Source organism: Saccostrea cucullata, unplaced genomic scaffold (genome assembly GCF_032062105.1).
Source record: "Saccostrea cucullata isolate Sc308-1 unplaced genomic scaffold, CSIRO_AGI_Scuc_v1 ctg3719, whole genome shotgun sequence".
In the NCBI taxonomy this organism is placed as follows: domain Eukaryota; kingdom Metazoa; phylum Mollusca; class Bivalvia; order Ostreida; family Ostreidae; genus Saccostrea; species Saccostrea cuccullata.
In genome coordinates this window covers 91,053-110,761 of record NW_026927101.1, presented here as the reverse complement: position 1 = coordinate 110,761, position 19,709 = coordinate 91,053, and the positions used below count along the sequence as shown (strand labels likewise).

General features: G+C 32.1%; 2 protein-coding genes across 7 annotated transcripts in view; both read left to right on the top strand.

Moving 5' to 3' along the window:
• The window catches only part of LOC134273450 (fibroleukin-like), a 61,527-nt gene that overhangs the window by 20,921 nt on the left and 20,897 nt on the right, over window positions 1-19,709 (top strand). Inside the window, exons 5-8 of one of the 4 annotated variants that reach the window (XM_062755645.1) lie at window positions 6,341-7,002; window positions 7,697-7,776; window positions 8,937-9,024; window positions 10,016-11,216. The exons of the other annotated variants lie outside the window; for them this stretch is intronic. Of the exons in view, the coding sequence (XP_062611629.1) occupies window positions 6,414-7,002; window positions 7,697-7,776; window positions 8,937-9,024; window positions 10,016-10,248 (990 nt within the window). The 5' untranslated portion in view covers window positions 6,341-6,413 and the 3' untranslated portion in view covers window positions 10,249-11,216. Of the gene's footprint in view, window positions 1-6,340; window positions 7,003-7,696; window positions 7,777-8,936; window positions 9,025-10,015; window positions 11,217-19,709 lie in introns of those variants that run through there. 4 annotated transcript variants of the gene reach the window in all.
• LOC134273448 (C-type lectin domain family 4 member M-like) overlaps window positions 1-19,709 on the top strand; it is an 89,996-nt gene that overhangs the window by 69,757 nt on the left and 530 nt on the right. The window contains exons 1-3 of one of the 3 annotated variants that reach the window (XM_062755643.1): window positions 12,457-13,174; window positions 19,301-19,401; window positions 19,527-19,620. The exons of 1 other annotated variant lie outside the window; for it this stretch is intronic. In XM_062755643.1, the coding sequence (XP_062611627.1) occupies window positions 12,856-13,174; window positions 19,301-19,401; window positions 19,527-19,620 (514 nt within the window). In that variant the 5' untranslated portion in view covers window positions 12,457-12,855. Of the gene's footprint in view, window positions 1-12,456; window positions 13,175-19,300; window positions 19,402-19,526; window positions 19,621-19,709 lie in introns of those variants that run through there. One more of the 3 variants, XM_062755644.1, reaches the window with a different exon arrangement.

Sequence of the window (19,709 nt, the reverse complement as noted above, 5' to 3'; positions counted from 1 at the left end):
TTATATACTTTTAGCTAGTGCGCTTTAGATCTCTGATTATGCCCTCCATGCAAATTTTATACAGACTGTATCATTGTGTGGTCTCAACACAGTTATTTGCTAAGCCATCAGTACACTATAAATCTTATGCAGTGGGATTTTCAGTTGATAAAATATGCGTCCTTGTTCGTTAATAGTAGTGCACATAGAATGGGCCTATGGCTAGCTTGTACGCTGCCGGTAGCAGCGAGATCAATTTAAACAACTGCTAAAGCATGTTCTACATTGGCCAGTCAGTATAAAAAAAATAAAACTGGAAGTTTCTTTTTCCATCCAAATGCCGTCTTGCTTGTTGTTTTGGAATACATGTCAACCACGTGTAAGAGTTCTACTTTCGGTTTGAGAATCGGGTCAATTATTAGTACATTCTTTACGCCGTACAACAAATTAGAAAATAATTTTGTACAAAGACTATAATTTGTTTTTCATTCCATGTTCGCCTTGTCCAGGGCCTTTGTATAAACGAACAATACTTGTTGGGCGCTTATTGACTTGATTTTACTTGAATGTACATGTAGCACAGAAAGGGGGGGGATGAAATGCTGTTAACGAAGAAAGGCTGATTCTTTAATTTTATATTTTATACATCATACATGTAATAATTGCTTATTTCATATTTTACATAAATGTACATAAAATTAATTTAGAGAATCAATGAACGATACAAAATTCAGAACATGAATTTTATTCATGAGTGTGATAAACATCGTCATGTTACCAACATTCAAAATTCATAAAAGATTTTTGTTTCGGATTCAGAAATGTCGAGTTTCCTTGTTTCTGAATTATGTTCAGGTAATTCTAATATTATTACAAACGTTGCTTTCACTACACTATCTAATTCTTTTAAATTTATATTTACATTTTGCAGAATTTTTTAATTAAAAGATGAAGTCAAATGTTCCGTATCAATATCTGGTTTTTCACGGACTCATTAACAAACAACACCCCTCCCCAGAGCATTCTTTTTAGATTTATCTCAAGAAATGTTCCTAAAATGAAATAAATTACTGAACTTAAATAGGTAGATTATGCAGATTAAAATAATTATTAAATATGTACAATGTTCATGAATTGAAACTTCATTTCTTTTTTTTTTCCTTTTAATACTGCACTGTCCTATTTTGCTATTTTTTAATATCAATTTTATTCGTCAAAATTAAAATTAGAGGATAATTTTTTTTCATAACCCGGTGAAGATTGTTTCTGCTCAAAGTAGCAGGTACAGTGTAGGTAGTTTGTTTATTGTGTACACCGGTAGCCGCAGACGAAGAACAATAGGTGATTAGTGCCCATTGTTACGCTGGCCACTACAATTTGCATGGAATATACAAGTTGTACACTGTTCTACCCCGGATCCGAAGACATGTACACAGCACAGCCAAATCACAGGTTGATCATCGATTTCTGATCAAAGAAAACTGATCAATTTGATCATCCAAGAAAACAATAAAGGTTAACTTTATTAATTTTCATAATGGATTACACTAGGTCTCATATCTTATTTATTTCTCCTTTCATGAGATTGAATTAAAAAAAAATAAAGAGATTTTAAAACATAATGAATAAAAATGTTTTGTGTCATGAAATTTAATAAATCATCGACATCAAAATCAGTTTTATATTTAAACACCTGTGTACCTTTGCATTTATACCGGTACTAGGAATTCGGACCACTAAATTTTAATCAGCCCCCATCTGCCGGTTGCACATGTGGTGTGTGTACCTTAAGCTTGTACATGTGCATGCAGAAGAGTTATATTATGCGACAGTCTACAAACACGTACAATACGTTCAAAAATAAATAAAAAGAAAATAAATAAATAAATAAAATTCAAAATAAATGAAGAGAAAGCTGTGTCTTCAGATTGAACATAATTATTCGCCCCTGTTTTTGTCTCTAACTTAATGAAATTTAAAAAAAAAACTTTTTCATTTTAGAGAAAATTATAAAAAAAAAAAAAAATGACAATAAGAGACCAGAAAACTAAACACGTAAAATATGAAAAAAATCTTTGAGGCAAAAAAACAAAGAAAGCTCTATGAAAGGCGATCTTTAAAAAGCGAATGCTGTCCTCTCTTGACCAGTTGTCCGAGTGAAAACGGTGCGAATCAAACTTTTCTAACCTGTAAGAAACATATTTTTTGTCCTGATTTTTTTCCCATCCACTGAGAACTATTTCTTATTATTGAAAAATAAACATCACTGACCTCCCTACCCATTCTTGGAGTCGGAAGACGGCTGTGATGAAGTTAACTTTTTTAAAGATAGTCTTATGTTCTTTTTATTTACAGAACATTTTATAAATTATATCTTCAATAAAAATTTACAATAATTATTCCATTCATCTAGCTTACGATAAATCATATTATTTTCTCATAGATTTGTAGAAAACATTTGCCTAATATACGCTGAAGATTTCATTTAATTATTTCAGCATTTTCACAACAGTATCATAGTAATGAATTGAAATCAGTGTTTAGTTTTTGTCATTAGCAGAACATTTTAAAAGAAATAGGGAAATGTCTTGATTATTTAAATAAAGGAGAGTAATAATTGAAGGGTTTTTTTTAGCCCTGAATTTTATTTTTTTTATTAATTATCAAATTAGCAACGACAGCTCATCAACAGTATTTATCAGTATTTATCGGACTCAACAGTAATGACGACAGTAATTATCAGTATTTATCAGCAACAACTTAAATTATCAGCAACAACAGTAATAATAACAGTAAACATAAGTAATTATCAGCAAGAACAGCACAGTATCAGTAATTATCAAACATTATCAGTAAACTTTGGGATTCTCAGCACTTTTTTCGTCCAGTAGTGTAAAATTTCCTCATTTCTTCTGGCTTTTCTTTCTATCTCCCGGATATTTCAAGCATTCCACTAAGTTTGCATTATTTTCTGCACAAGAGTTCATTTCTAAATAGAAACAACCTTCCTATCTGCAGGAGGCTAATGACTAGGAATAAAATGAAGAAAACATATTAAAAGCTAAGAAATCGAGGATATCTAATATCTGGTTTTTAGGACTTTAAATATGATTCCGAACCTTTAAAATGTATCTTTTACATTTTTTTTCTTCTGATTATATTGATAAGTTTATAAAAAGTTAATTATAAAGCACAGCTTCTCGCACGCACATAACACGAAAACATCAAACGATTAGGAAGCCAATTTTTATTTCAATCTAGGAACATCAATAGGGATATAATGGATTATTCAGGTGTACATTATCGTTCAGTGAAGATTACAGTGATTATAAGTCTTTGATATATAAGAATTGATAAGAAGTTAAAGTGTCATAAACAGGTACGCTGATTCATTTTCGTCAATTATTTCTTGAAAGAATACTGGTCCCATCAGTTTTTCCTCTGCTATTCTTGATAACAAAGATGCAGAAGTTTAACACCATCATGTAAGTTGTATATTTTGAAATGCCCTCGTATGGCAACAAAGCGAAGGTTAAGCTTTTAAAACACAGATCAAATTTCTTGGTACTAAATTATAGCCTTTTAACAAGAAATACAAAAAATAATGTTAAATATAAAACCCTAGCTCCACCTGTTCAACGGTTATGACCAAGGTTAACGTTTTGAAAGGTAGGACAAACTCTGGGGTCAAGATCAAAGGGTCAAGGTTGTTGGTTTCTAAAGAAAGGCCTTATCTCAAAGATTACATATGGGAAGTACGAAAGTGCTGGCCCTTACCGTTCAAAAGTTATGACCAAGGTTAAAGTTTGTAAAAAGTAAACTCGAAGACCAAGGTAAAAAGATCAAGGTTCTTGATATCTAATGAAAGGTCTTCTCACAAGAATTTTATATACTTACTGTTCAAAGGTTATGACCAAGGTTAAAGTTTGTAAAAAGTAGGTCAAACTCTAAGGTAAAGGTCAAAGGGTAAAAGTTTTTTGATATCAAATGAAAGGTCTTCTCACAAAAATTACATATTTGATTTATGAAAGCCTTAGCCCTTATCATTCAAAAGTTATGACCAAGGTTAAAGTTCTTTTTGTAAGTGATGAAATCTCCAAGGTCAAGGTCAAAAGGTCAAAATTTTTCTTTCCAAATAAAAGATCTTGCCACAAAAAATTGATATTTGAAATATAAAAATCCAAGTATCTATCGTGTACAAATTAGGGCCAAGGTAAAAGAAGTTTAGATTTTTTGTGTAAAAATGGGTCAAACTCCAAGGTTAAAGGGTCAAGGCTCTTGATATCAAACGAACGGACTTGTCACAAGGATTACATTTGTGAAGTATAAAAGCCCAATTCCTAACTCTTGAAAGATTATAGTCAAGGTTGTATTTTTAAGGTAGGCCAAACTCCAAGGTCAACGTCAAACGGTCAAAGTTTTTGGTATCCAATTAAGAGACTTGTCACAAGAATTACATATTTGATATATGAAAGCCTTAACCCTTACCGTTAAAAAAATATGGCCAAAGTTTTTTTGTTAGTGCAAAAATCACCAAGGTCAAGGTCAAAACGTCAAAGTTGTTGGGATTCAATAGAAAGACTTTCTACAATTAAGCTGCATTTATCATTGATAGTGTGCAAATTCTCATTTCTCTATCACTGAATTTCCCACAGTGTTATGTATCACAAAAAGCTAAAACCTTAAACCACGAAGCCATTTTCCGACGACGGAAAAATACATCAAAAGCAAAAATAGATAAGTAAATCTGTTTTACATAGGGTCATTATTTATAAAAGATAACATACTTAATGCACCTTTGCAAATAAGTTAGACAAAGTAAAGTACATATGCTTCAAAGATTGTCGACCTAAGACAAGTGTACTTGTATTTCTTATCTTAAACACGAGATGCGGAAGACGTCTGCCTCCAAAAATTAAATGTTCCTTTCAATGGCGGAACACAACATAGAATTACACCATAGGTAAAGCATTCATAAAAAAAAATGAGGACTTTACAAATGTATGACGACTGATGTGTGTTTGGTTATATTTTTGCAAGACGCCACTGTTTTGTTGAAATGGCAGACTGAAAGAAATTTTGTTGCTGCAAATTAAAACATCTAGAAAGCATAAAGAATCTATTAAAAAACTACGGAAGATACATTGTAATAAATAAAACATTCATTTTGTTTTACTAGAAATAAACGCCCAACTCTCTCAATATCCCTTTGAGACAGATGAATGACAATGTTTGATACTTTAACTCTTTACAACTTACAGAATTGCTATGCAACATACATTGAATCCTCGCGTCATAGAAATATTACTTTACCAATTCCCCGCAAGCACTTTATAACGGGGTACAAATTTCTCTAAAGTTTAGCGTAAATAATATTCTGAAATAATATTTTAATTAGAAAAAAGCTTTTCCTATTTTATGAGATTCAAGCAAGTATAAAATTGTTGGAATTTGGCAATAAATTGAAGATTAAATGAACTTTTATATGATAATGCCTGATTGCGGGGAAACGGTAAATGCGTGATTTTGCGTTAGAAATAGCAAATGGTATATGAGTTAAAATGCGTGACTGCGGGGAGGGGTGTTAATGCCTATTCAATTAACATTATACGTTTCACACATTATTAAAGATATGTAATGAATGTGTAGGTAAAATCTCTATTATTGCACCAATGTAAACAAAGTTTTGTGTCACTAAAAATAAATATCTAAAATGGATACGAAATTTGTTTTAAGAATCTTACAGTTTTCATCTATAAATTTATCGCTTGTAAATTATATCAACTCCTACGTTAACACATTACGTTAATGTTCATTTGCACTTTATTACTACTTAGATATGAATATTTTCATTAAAATGCAAAAGATTGGTCAGAAAAAAAATCGTTCCTTACAATTCTTATGTAAAATCTCATAATGTGCTTACATTTCATTTGTTCCAATTGTGATTCTGTAAAAGATATAATTTGTGTTAATTATTGAAGCTAAAAAAAGAAAAAAAAAACAAAAACAAAAAAAAAAAAAAAAAACCAAAGCAAATCTCTGCGAAAAAATCCAAGAATAATGAAATTTGCATCTTTTATTTTTCAACTCTCTTTGATACAATCTGTTAGAGAATGAGTGTTTTTTGCTTCTTGGCGTGGAGGAAGAAACATCAAAAACATAAATAATGTTAATCTGTTTTATCTATTGAAATTAAGATAAAAGATAAAATATCTTCTGATCATTTCCGTATCAGATATCCCAGGCAAAATGAAGTTCATGTGATTCAAAATAGGCTGATTAAAATAAGAATGTTGTAACAATTCAAGACTTCTTTTCATTTATCTCAATCATGCATTGCAAACAATGTCTGTTTCAGAAAATAAAACTGTTATGTTCCCTACCAGAATAGACATAACTATAGATGCGTTTACTGGGATAAGACACAAAAAATGAGGACTTTGCAATTTGTATATATTTTGCTTTCTCTAAGGGAAGCATTTGGACACTTGAATTTAGCTGAAAATGACACAATGGAAAACGTAGAGGTATTGCCCAGTACAACATCTGACAAAGCATCTAGCGTTCTTAGGGATATTTTGAATCAAGAAACATTAGTGCGTTTTTCAATGGTACAAAAAATTCAGAGTTTAGTGATGGATGCATTAGATAGAAAAAACACTACCAAAGTTATGAAGGCAACACTTCTTGACGTGATAAAAGAAGTCCGAATTTTGGAGGAAAAAGAAAAGAGAATGAAAGACGACAATTTGAAACTCAATCAAAAGCTTGTGTCTATTCAAGCAACGGTAACTGAAAGAGAAAAACTAGATAAGTTTCAAACTGTGAATGTACTTTCTTTACAAAATGAAACCAATGATTTACATCAGAGGATTAATCAAATAAACAAAACAATGAACAAACTGGAGGATAGCCTTGCGATATTGTCCAGTTCATTTTATGAAGAATTACAGGATATTCGTGAGGATCAAAATTCATCAAAAATGGCACTTCTAAACATTTCCTCCGAACGTTCATCAGGTAAGATTACTTTCACTGTATTCAAGATCACTTTATATAAATGATGTCATGACAAGTAGCACATATAAGTCGATCTACAAAAAGGCGGTCGGGTCTAATTTTTACAAGAGATATTGACTAAGACATTAAAAAGACCCTAACAATAATGAAAATATGCCATAAAACGAATTTTTCTTCTTAATGGTAAATTACATGACAGCATTAAACCACATCAAAATTAGCATAAGATGTTGGTTTGGCGTTAATGAAATACCACAAAGCAGGCCTAACACTAGCCATTGCTGTGATGGGCTTGTCAATATAAAGTCGTTGAAAGCAGTTTGTATGTAGTGGAAGGTTGATCAAGTAATATTTTCACAGCAGAACAAAAATGTAGTTCTCTGTGCTTAGTTAATATGGTGATGGAGTTTGGATACTCTGGGATACAATAACTCACTGGTCGTGACTCATAAAAAATCTTACAATAATGCATAAACTGTGTTGACTACGTCTTAATTATAACATTTTGATGTTTTTTTTAAATTTAATTTTACGTCATTTCTTATGACAATCGTCTTTTTTTTCTTACAGTTAATAGATGAAGATTAAATAATAAGTTATGCATTTTATAGCTTTTCCATTTTTTGTATTTATTGTTTTGAAGCAGTTTAAGCTTTTTTTTAAGTCGCTTCATTAAAGTACGTCCTATTTGCAGTTTGTGAGACTGGATGGATTCCATATGGTGACCATTGCTACTACTTTTCTAGGACAACAACAATATTTCAGGATGCAATTGTGAGTTCTTGTAATAACTCATAAATAGCTTCAATAATTATTTCATTTCTTTCCTGATTATTCGAAGGGAGATAAAATGAGCACCTCCACTTAAATTCACCTGGTCTAAAGACCCCAGGGTCCAGGAATAGATGTTAATAATTCATTGAAATTTAGTTCCGAGTTATAGTGTATACGTTATGTAGGTATTCCTATTCATGTGGCTTGTTTGGGACTCCTGTTGATCGTCAAATTACCTTACGGTCTTTTCAGATTGCCGCCTATACATGTACCACTATACTGATACCGAATTTTTTGGCTTGGCAAAATATTTATTACGTACTTGATTTATGTAAAATCATTATGTTTTATAACAAAAGGGGATAATAAATTATGCTAAGAATATATTTTATTAAAAGTTAATTTTGATTCAAAATGCTATCTTATGAAGAATTACAGTGCTTTATATGTAATGTCTTGATAAAAAGATTTAATCACAGTTGCATGTATCGTAGATGTATCAAACATGTAGATATTTAGTCACATTTTTCAATTTGCTTCATGTAAATTTGAATTATCGCATAAAAGCCTCGTAAGGAATAAACCTATGAAAGATAGATCTGGCTCATTTATAATGACTTCATAATTCTCATTTTTCCGCAGTAAATTAAAGTTTTTTAAAGAAAATAAGAAGAATAAAGGACCTTTATTATTTACCAATTTGTGTATTACTCAATTTTACTGTTGATTTAACGCAATCACGTGACCTTGTGATCTGACTTTCCGGATCACCGTACTGTGTTTTTCTGAATCCATATCAGCACTATCTGAAACAGATGACGAAGTAGGCAGAAACACGACGTTTTTTTTTGCGCATTAAAAAGTTCCTTAACATGATGCTTTTTTTAATGGATAAATATTATATATTTGATCTCTGAACTTTTTTTTACTATATCTTGCTAGTTGTAAGGGGGAATATAATTTATGTATCATTAAAACAGTAACTTGATCCTAAGAATTTCGAGTCTCGTTTGATCTGATGATCTGCGCCTGTCAACGAAACGTGATACAACCATTCGGATCAAGATACTGTTATAATAATATATATTTATCAAATTCATGATAAGAGAGATCTGTATTAGTAGTAAACATTTATTTAACATTTAAAAGTACCTTTTCAGACAAGTTGCTATGGAATGGGTTCAACGCTAGTAGAGCCAAATACAATTGCAGAGGAAAGATGGATGCTACTTCAGGGTGTTGTTACAGGTATTTTATTTACACAATTTGATGTTAATTTATTCCTTTATATGTTACATGGACATGTATGTTTATGAAAGCCTGTAATTGACATGTAAAAGTAATATCCGGTGGCCACCACAATTTTTTTGTGGCAGCCATTACTTTTTTTTGTGGCGGCCATTACTTTTTTGTGGCGGCCACCAGATAAAAGATTTTTTCTACGTGCCACCTACTAGCTTCTGTATATGTTTAATGCCTTCCTTGATTGTATGCTCAATCTAAAACAATACGTATTTTAAAGGTAATTGTCAAACCCTTTGACAGCATTTCGATGTCACCATACTATGATTTTTTTTTGTATGCTTGCATGAAAATTGTATGCCCAATCTAAAACAATACGTATTTTAAAGGTAATTGTCAAACCCTTTGACAGCATTTCGATGTCACCATACTATGATTTTTTTTTTGTATGCTTGCATGAAAATAAAAGGTGGAGCTTGAAAAACACCGTAACCTTGTTATAAAATTAAAGTTTCTCAACTAGGTAATTGACATTATTTAGAAACTTTCTTTCCAAAAATTTCAGTTTTTAGTTTTGATACATACCTTATTAAAATACCTTTGTTTAAAAAAGTTAACAATCAAATATGTTCTTCTATTGACTTGTCCAGGTAAAGCTCTTTGTCTTTGAAGATGGAGTTGACTGCATAATATGCCTATGACATGAATATGACAAACGACAGTGCTGAACTGTCAAATTTTTTTTAGCAGATAGTAATGCAAAACTATCAGAAAAAGTGTCATTTTTGCTGATTAAAACGTTGTGAAAAAAAATTAAAATGAATTGAAAGTAGTATGCTTCTTTTTATCTTAATGTGGCAACAAAATATGCACTGATCCATTTGTAGCATGATATATGCAAGGATGAAAGAATATATCTAAGATTAAATATAATTTAATGTATTCTCAACATAAAGAACTACCTTCACATTTTAAGAAGCATTTTGTTTTATTCCAGGCATTAAATACATATGGATAGGCGTCACAGATTTGCTTCAGAATCACAGATTTGAGTATATCTCTAACGGCAACGATGTTCAGGAAACGTACAACAACTGGGATAAAACATTAGGCCAGCCTAACAAGGGGAACACAGAACATTGCGTTGGTCTCGCTACTCAGTATAAAGGATGGCATGATTTTTCGTGTGACAGGAAATTTCATTTTGTATGCACCAGACGGAAAAATTAGTTATGGCCAATTTAATAAAACATGAACATTTACATGTAAATAAATATTTGTTGAAAGAAAAAGAAGAAATTATTTGTCCACCTTACATGCTATATGTCCAGTACAGAGGGTATTTTAGGTGAGACTATAAAAGGAAAATTTTCGTCCCCTTTTGTGTTCGCCCATTTCGCCCTTAGCTCTAGTGGGCAAGTTTAAAACAGAACAGTTCCAAGAATACAGTATAGTTTCTTTTACAAAAGTGTGACCGGCGAAATTAAGGTCTCACACAAAGGAAACATTTTCACTGTATGTTACTATAAAGCTTTAATCAAATTAAATATAAATTTATATTAAATAATTAACTAGACTCTGATCAGATAACGTAATTCATTGAATAGAAAATGAAGATTAATCCTGAGACAAAAGTTTGAGATCAGAAAAAAACGCCCTATGCAAGAAAGAAAATTGAGAGTAAACATACATACCCCGAAATACACATGGGTTTCAGATGTTGACAAGCAGTCTACACACCATCCAGGAAGTTGCATCATGCGCACCTAAAAAAACGTTCCTTTTAATTCCATGGCACAATGCTGCTAAAGATATGACATTCCTAGTACATGACTCCAAAATTAAAGTTGCAGACCGGATAAAAAATTTCCGAAAATGTCTTTGAGTTATTTTATTTTTCATATACTAGTGCATCATTTTTTTTCTTGGTCCATAAGGGGGTGGAAATAGGAGACAACTCTTCCATACAGATTGTTGGGATTTCGGCTAAATTTCTGTACAAGTTCATCAATATACATCTAATGAGTGAATTATTGAGGAAAACAATGGAATGAAATGCAAGTCACTTCTTTGTGATCACTTTTTGTCTGCCTTTATACATGTAGCTTATAAACTTTATATATGTATCTCTGTATCCTTGTTCTTTTTTTATTTCGTCCTTCTCTTAACACCTCTGTTCTATTGAAATTCTAGGATTTCTAGAATAATTAGGTTTTGAGTGAATTATTGTTTGGAACTATGCTTAATATTTTTTAAAACAATATCATCCCGTGTTAAATTCTCCCAAAAAAAATATTTTTTTTAATTGAAGATCTAGATTATGAATAGCAAATTGAAATCTTTTGTTTTAATATTTATAAAATATTAACTATCTTTATTTATATTCATTTATTTTATTTTTTCATTTATATAATTATATTTATTTTTATTTTATTTTTATTTTATTTAATATTTTTTGTATTCTTATATCCTTCCATTATTTAGAGTTCTATACATGTACAGTGTATGAATTAGTACATCTGCCTTGAATAACAATAGTGGTGTAAACTATTTACGATTGGTAATGTGATCTGACGTAAATGCTTGCAGAGAACAATTTTATCTCCGTTTTACAAACAAGTTTCACGCAACGATAATTATTAACACCTTGTCTATACTATAGCTTCTTTCAATATTCCTTGGTACACGATTGACTTATTTTTGGAAGAGCAAACACAAGCCAAACAAAAAACAAACAAGTAAACAAATGCATATCATCTCTCATGTGTATGACCTTGTCTGCATGTGTTTCTTTGTTTATACTATATAAAACTTGTGCATAAGCATATTTTATTTTAGAAGATCCATCCCTATATTTCTTAAAATTATTTGCATTAATTTAACACAATAAATATAATATCGGATATTATACACCTATTTACTGGCTATGAGGACAATAGCAAGTTTATCGTCCCCCAAGACAGCAAACTATTTCCCTAGGCTCAGGGGGATGATAAACTTGCTATTGGCCGAATAGTCAGTAAATAGGTGTTTTATTATACCGATACTAACTTTACTTTTGCTTTTGTTACGTCATAACATATACGTCACAATCCGTATAATCGAAGTTTTCCTAGATGAAAAGCGAGGGAAATCGAATGCTGCTGTTGAATAGTTTGAGGACTATTCACCATGGGCAAATAGCACAAAAACTATTTCACGGCAGAGACTGTTTAGAAAAAAATAGCATGTTTATTCGTCTTATTTTTATATAGAAAAAATAAACAGAGGTATAATATACCTTTCTATCGATCACACAATTTTAACAGCTACAGAAGTGTTTGTTTTATAAAACTTAATATTAAATTCAAAGTTCATTTTTTAGCCTTGGTTGAATAATTGACGGACTACTGTAACGCAGTAAATAGGATAAGACGAAACATAATTCTACCTACAACGCTAAAAACGAAAAATATTTTAATCGTTTTCTGTCCAACATAATTTGACCCTTGTCGGATAGAAATTAACATCATCGCAAAATTATAGAATTTGAGATTGGTATGCATTTCAGTGAAAGAAAAATATCTTAATTTATGACAAGACCACCCCATTGGAAATTGGTATGTTTTCAACGATTTAGATAATGTAATGAATAAATGTTAAATGAATGGTTATATCACAAGGCAAGGAGGACATTATTGTTTTTTCATGGATTTTAAATTCTACATAAACGTTTACATTGATTAATAACCTGCGGTGTACGGTTCAGTTGTTTTAAATCATAACTTCACGTTGTGGGGAACGATATACCGTGATTACTGAACAGTGTTTTAGCAGATAAACATTTCCATTATTGCAATGGATTCTATTAAACATTGTATTGCAGGACTTGTAATAGCGTTTGTTTTTGGAGCAGCTTACGTTTTCGAGGCAAGATTGAGTGATATTTACAAAGACGTGAAGAGGCGTAATGAAGAGTTATCGACCATTAGACTGAAAAATAAAGACTTAAAAACGAAAGTAGGCACATTAGAGGAGCTTTGTAAAGCTACAGGTACTGAGGCTAAAGAATTCGTAACAGAAAAGAAGACCATAGAAAAGTTAAACAAGCGAGTTGAAGTTTTAGAATCGAGTTTGGATAATGTGGAAAAACGAGTGCAAATGTCTGACCAAAAAGGTAAATTCGATTTAGACAGTTGTAAGTGTATATAAGATCATAACAATTTTGAACTACATAAAAAAGAAAATAAAGACTTCACAGGACATTGATGAATATTATAATATGTATTGAATATTTGAAGACCTAAAAGAAAGAAAGTTTAATAAGATTTTCTAAGTTATCAGTCGCATTGAGAGAAATAGCCTGAAATATCTGACATTTTTCAGGCTTTTCTTCACGATTGGTTATTTCACGTGTCAGGACTCCTGGTACATAATATATTAAAATCGTGAAGTAAAAAACAAGAATCAGCGGTGTTGCATATATGTTATATTTATAATTAAAGGAATTATTTTATTTAACTGACAAAACTGACATAGAAATCAAGTTGCTTTTTTTCATTGTCTTTGATTTTTCTGAAATAAAACTAATTTAAAAAAAATATAGATTTAATTTTCTTAAGTATTACGTTTATTAAATACAAGATGTGTTGTTAGATAGCGATGTCCCTGTTTGGTAGTGTATGTTGTAAGATTTCTCAAATGCAAGTCAAACTTCGAGGTAAAAAAAACATAAAATGTTTTCCAAAAAAGACTATTGGCGATGAGTATTGTGACGGGGCTCCTCCCCGTCACGGGCACTGGTTCATAATGACTATAGTTTTTATTTAAATCGTTTATTTACATATTTACAACACAATATATATATATAAGAAATCACAATGTTCACAATACGAAAACACGTCCACACTCATTGACTTTCAGACTTGTTCTCCTCTCTCTCAAACGTGTTCCCAGGGCATGGCCATACCAAATCTCCTTTTTTCCCCACTTTCTCACACAAATCAATCTAATGCTCACTTTCATCTCTCTGAACTCGATCACGCACACGATAACAGAAATGACAAATAAACAAATTATAAATCCATGCTTGTCCACTCGCTTTCTCTCTAACTAACTAAAATTACACTCTTGGGATACAGGGCTACAACGCCTGCGCCGCGCACCTGCAACCTATCAGAACTTCTAACTCTCTCATTTACAATTAATTTACTTGGGTGATTGCTCTGTGACATACCTCTCCTCTTAAGTGTGGCGTCCCGACACACTAATATAATTACATGTAGTAGCCTGATAATGACAATTTGATATCGTTTACAAAATTAGCTGTCTATACAAGAATCACACATTCATAGATAAAGAGACCTTACTACACACAGAAATAACAAAATAGTTTAACATGCATACACATTTCATGTTTTACCTTTTTTCTTAGATTTTTGCATTTTATCTTTACATTTTTTTTTAAAAACAAATGTTCATTTTAGAATTTGAAATACATTATGTACACAACCTCCATATACACTTAAAGTAGTAATTTTTTTTAACTGATATAATCTTCTCATAATTAGATATGCATCTTGCACACTCTCACTAGCTTCTTTGCATCAGGACTAAATGAATTACATTCACCATTTATATACAAGGAATCATTTGTATCATGCAACATTTTTCAGAATATCAAAGACAAAGATACAAATTATTTTACTGGAAATCCCGAGCGAGGAAATCATTACACACAACATCAAATTTTTTCTCACCAATTCTTATTAAAAAGTCGCCTTTTCCAAATTTTTCCTTTACCAATTCTTATTCTAAAGTCACCTTTTCCCAATTATGTCGACACGGTCGCCCGTTGCCACAAAAAAGGTCACTCCCTAGGCCGTTTTCTCTACGTCTCCACACACGAATTCTTCACTGAAAATCATCTCACTGGATCCATTATCAATCAACTTGAAGACCATTTGACACTTTACACTTCCTCCAATTTTGGCGACACAAAATTGCGGATTTAAATGACAATCACCTCCTCCAGTTTTGGCGACACAAAACTTGAGGGTAAATTTTCAACACATTTTTTTTACAGACCGACGAGACTTCAATGTCCGTCTTTTGTCACCGGCTGTCCTCAGGAGTACTAGATGCGAACTTTAGTTTTCGGAATCGGCATCTTTCTCATCGTTACACTGGAGTGCGAGGTGCCCTACATTCCGACAGTTGTTACAGATTGGTCTCCCGTCGATGATCCTGGGATTTCGGTCCGGTCTTTGGCGGAATCCATGGCCTCGTCCTCGAAGGTTTTGCGGAATGTATTGTTGCTTAGAGGTGAAACGTCCGATTTCGGTAGCCATCACCGACACCTTAGCTGTGAGTTCTACAAGTGCAAGGGACTTTTCCAGCTCTCCTGTTCTCATAGAGCCGCACGACGTACATCTATCTGCAACTGTTCCCCTGGCCATGGGACATACACTAGAATGTTGTTACACTCTTCCCTCTTTGCGTGCTTGAAAGCTTCCTCAATTGTTTTAAGATTGGGAAATGAAACATACTTCTTGATTCCCGCTTTTGATACTTGAAAGAAATGCTCCTTAGTGAGTTTCTTTTTGCCGTCTAGGCATGTCCATGGAGCTTCGTTATATTTGCAGCATAATTCTTTATAGTTAACGTCTCCTGTTTTTCCGAAAGAGTTAATTTTACAAAATATCTGTTCACATAGTAAGTTAATCCCATCGCTGCCACCATAATATGTGACGGGGCTCCTCCCCGTCACGGGCACTGCTTAATAATGACTATAGTTTTTATTTACATCGTTTATTTACATATTTACAACACAATATATATTTATAAGAAATCACAATGTTCACAATACGAAAACACGTCCACACTCATTGACTTTCAGACTTGTTCTCCTCTCTCTCAAACGTGTTCCCAGGGCATGGCAATACCAAATCTCCTTTTTCCCCACTTTCTCACACAAATCAATCTAATGCTCACTTTCATCTCTCTGAACTCGATCACGCACAATAAACAACGATAACAGAAATGACAAACAAACAAATTACAAATCCTCGCTTGCTCATTCTTTCTCCCTAACTAACTAAAATTACACTCTTGGGATACAGGGCTACAACGCCTGCTCCGCGCACCTGCAACCTATCAGAACTTCTAACTCTCTCATTTACAATTAATTTACTTGGGTGATTGCTCTGTGACAGTATTACTGTGAAATAGTAAAGTCAAAGCACCAATTATTCATAAGGTATGGTCAATCTTATTGTGTTCTATAATAGGGTGAAATTCCAAGGTCAAATGATCGCTAGAGTGAACAGTAGGATAGGAAAACTTGGTCATAAGAAATTTACATGTAAAATAAAAAAAAGAGCTTAAGTACAAATGTTTTCATGGAAAAGATAAAAAATTTGTCAAAAGAAGGTCAAAGTAAGGTCGTCCAACAGGGCCAAGATCAAAAGGTCATAATTGTTGGTATCCAAAGAAAGATCTTGTAATAAGAAATAACCGTTTGATTGAAAGCACTTTTATTACGAAGGTCTCAGTTTTTTAATAAAGTGGATTAAACTCTAAAAAGATTGTAAAAGATTGTAAAAGGCAAAATAAAAATATACACATGGAAGAAAGGCTTGGTGATGAATATACATGTGAAACATAAAAGCACTAGCTCCAACTGTTTTAAACTTATAGTCAATATTTTGAAATAAACAGAAAATTAAGAACTACAGATCGTTATTTCCAGAATTGTTATAAAAAGCTGCCTTATCGAAAAAAGCATTAATTTACTCACATATTCTTAGCTTCGTTCGCTCATTATAATTCTAAATGAATCATCTGGCAGATTTAGCTTTCTGAGCACACATTACGCCTTGCATATTTCTTTATTATACACTGAGAGCTTCATGTCAATTTGTGAATTGAGTAATAAAACAAAAGTTCTCTTGAAGGAAATTAATGAAATTCTCTTATTAAAAAATGGTATACTTGGGATTAGTAGCCTAAAAAAAATCGGAGTATTATATTGCTTTGAGACTAACTCGCTTTCCACTATGCTACATTGCTGCTAGTGAGAAGTTGCATTTAAATTATGTTTGTGATATGACCCTTGATTTAATGCTGACCTCGACTCGTAAAAAGGCATTCGCTATTTTTTATATCATTGTTCATGATACATAAACACCAGAATATACTCTTCAGATTTGTTACACGTGACTGTTTTATTATTAAGGGTATCAGCTAGAAATGTTCGTGCTTGTTATCTTGCATTACCTTTGTTTAAATTTTATTGCAGTTACATGTATTTTTGTTTGTATACTGCACTGGCCTGTAAAACTATAATTGTAAGTTTCTTTGTTTTTTCACTTTCCTGCATTAGACAAAGTATTACATGTACGTCATTATCGTCGATACCGAGTGCTATTTAGCATACGTCCCTCCACATCGGTATCAACTGATAACACTATTATATTGAATAGTAACTAAGTTCTGCCCTTTATTTAGGTGTCTGCAGATATAGCGAGAGACGAAACAAAAATGGCAGACGCATTCCTTTTTAGAAATCGTGTTTAGCTCATAATTGCAAATGTGTCATAAAAGAATACTTAAATGGTATAGTGCGTTCTTGCTCCTTCATCTTGTAAACCAAAACTCTACATTTTAATGCAAACCTTCAGGATTAACTTTCATTAACTTTCATAACTTTCAAAAGATGAAGCCAAGACTCACCCATGTTTTTGATTGTTAATCTGCTGAAAAACAACATCTTTCTGTGGGGTCAAATTTTCATGTTTTAAGAAAAAAAAACTCTTTATATGTGGGATTTTTATTTCGAGGATACATTAGTTCCATTTACAAAATAAATTATTATTTGCATCGGCTAGATTAGTTTTGTCCTCCGCTTTCATTAATTTTGGTTTCTTTGTCGATCTGTCCGTCCATCTGTATAGCTGCACTTTTGTTTAATTGCGATTTCTCGACAAATTTTACAAAAAATTCCTTAGGTCGTAGGATTATGAGGTCTAAGGAAGACGCCTACATATTAGGAGACCGAAAGGTCCAAGATAAATTCTGTCTGTCTTCAAACTTTTGCTTCCGCGCGATATCTCGAAAGGCCTTTGAGCACTTGCCGTGAAATGTTATACTTCCACTACCTATGGTCTCACGAAGACCATCTAGATTTAGGATTTTGTTAAAATTGTAGAATTCGTTAAAAACTCGCCATTTTATATAAAATTATGCAATTTGTTGTTTCTTATTCATATATTTCTTCAACGAAACTTGGAGACAGTAGAATGAGAAAAAGGTAATGTTGTCTTTGTGTCGACATCAAGGGCAGCTGGGTACAAAACAATTGTTCGTATAGTAGAGATTTTGTACTAAATTAGATGACAGAAGTACACCCAGGATCCACCATAATCTCACTAATGAACCGAAGTGAGGTTTTTGTCTGCCGTATTTGTTTTGGACGAATATTTTTAATGTCAATCGGAAAGTTAATAGTGTCAAATTGGTGAGGATATTCTTTCAAATAGAAGTCAGTTATACCATCAATCGTTCGTAGTATGAAAAACTTGGGGTAAATTACGTTAAATAGCTTTATGAAACAAATTTAAGTGGCTAATTGTTTGTAAGACACAAAATGCACATTTTCGTAATTTTATCATCATTTCGTCATTTCCATGGTCGATACATTGGCCTTGTTAGCAAATACAATCTATCAACAATTTGAATGCTGACTGACATTTTTATTTTGAATTATAAGGCCATTATTTAAAACCGAATTGTGTACGGTTTTTTTCATTTAGCCAATTATAACACAATGAACATACAACGGGTGTGACTTGTCGATAGGGGATGCTTAATCCTTCATGACACCTTATCCAACCTCTTGTTTTAGAGATCTGCGTTTGCTCTGCTCAAGATTCAATGATTTTTTCAAGTTTAAAAATTTCGTTTTCGTTACATTTCATTAAAAATTTTGTTTTTTTTCGAAACATTTGTGTAACACAAGATTCTATCAAACCAAATGCATATTTGTATTTCTTTTCTTTTTTCATTTGAAACAGTTGAAGTGTGTAACACAAGATCCTTTCAGACTATGTTCAATCATTTTACTGAGCATCACCTTAAATCCATTTTTTAACTAAACTTCTAAGTCTGTGTACTTCTATATCTATTTAAAATAGCGTAAAGTATATTTTACTTTGCATACCATTGGTATGCTTACATATGCATGTGTTTGAAAATTTAAAAAAATACTGAATTGTTATTTATATTCGCATGGTTTTTTTTACAGCGTTCGATTTCCGTGCTACAAATTGTGAAAAGGGTTGGGTCCAGTTTGAGGAAAACTGCTACCTTTTTTTAAGCTTGGAAAACAATTTTAAAGATGCGGTGGTAGGTGAATCCACGGAGAGAAAATATGCACTGTATAGAATATTGAATTCTCAATAACTTTTTTGATATAACTGAAATATCTTTTTTTGTCTCAATTTATTTATTTTTATTATCAATTTTTACAGGATTATTGTAACAAGGCTGCGGCTGGTACTCGACTCCTTGAAATAAAAAGTTCACATGTAGAAAAATGGATTGATCTACAGCTTACGATTCGGGGTACATTTTGTATAAAATGAACTTTTTTTATCAAGTAGATAAAAAAATATTTCATTCATCATGGTGATTGTTCTAATAGAAATATTTTT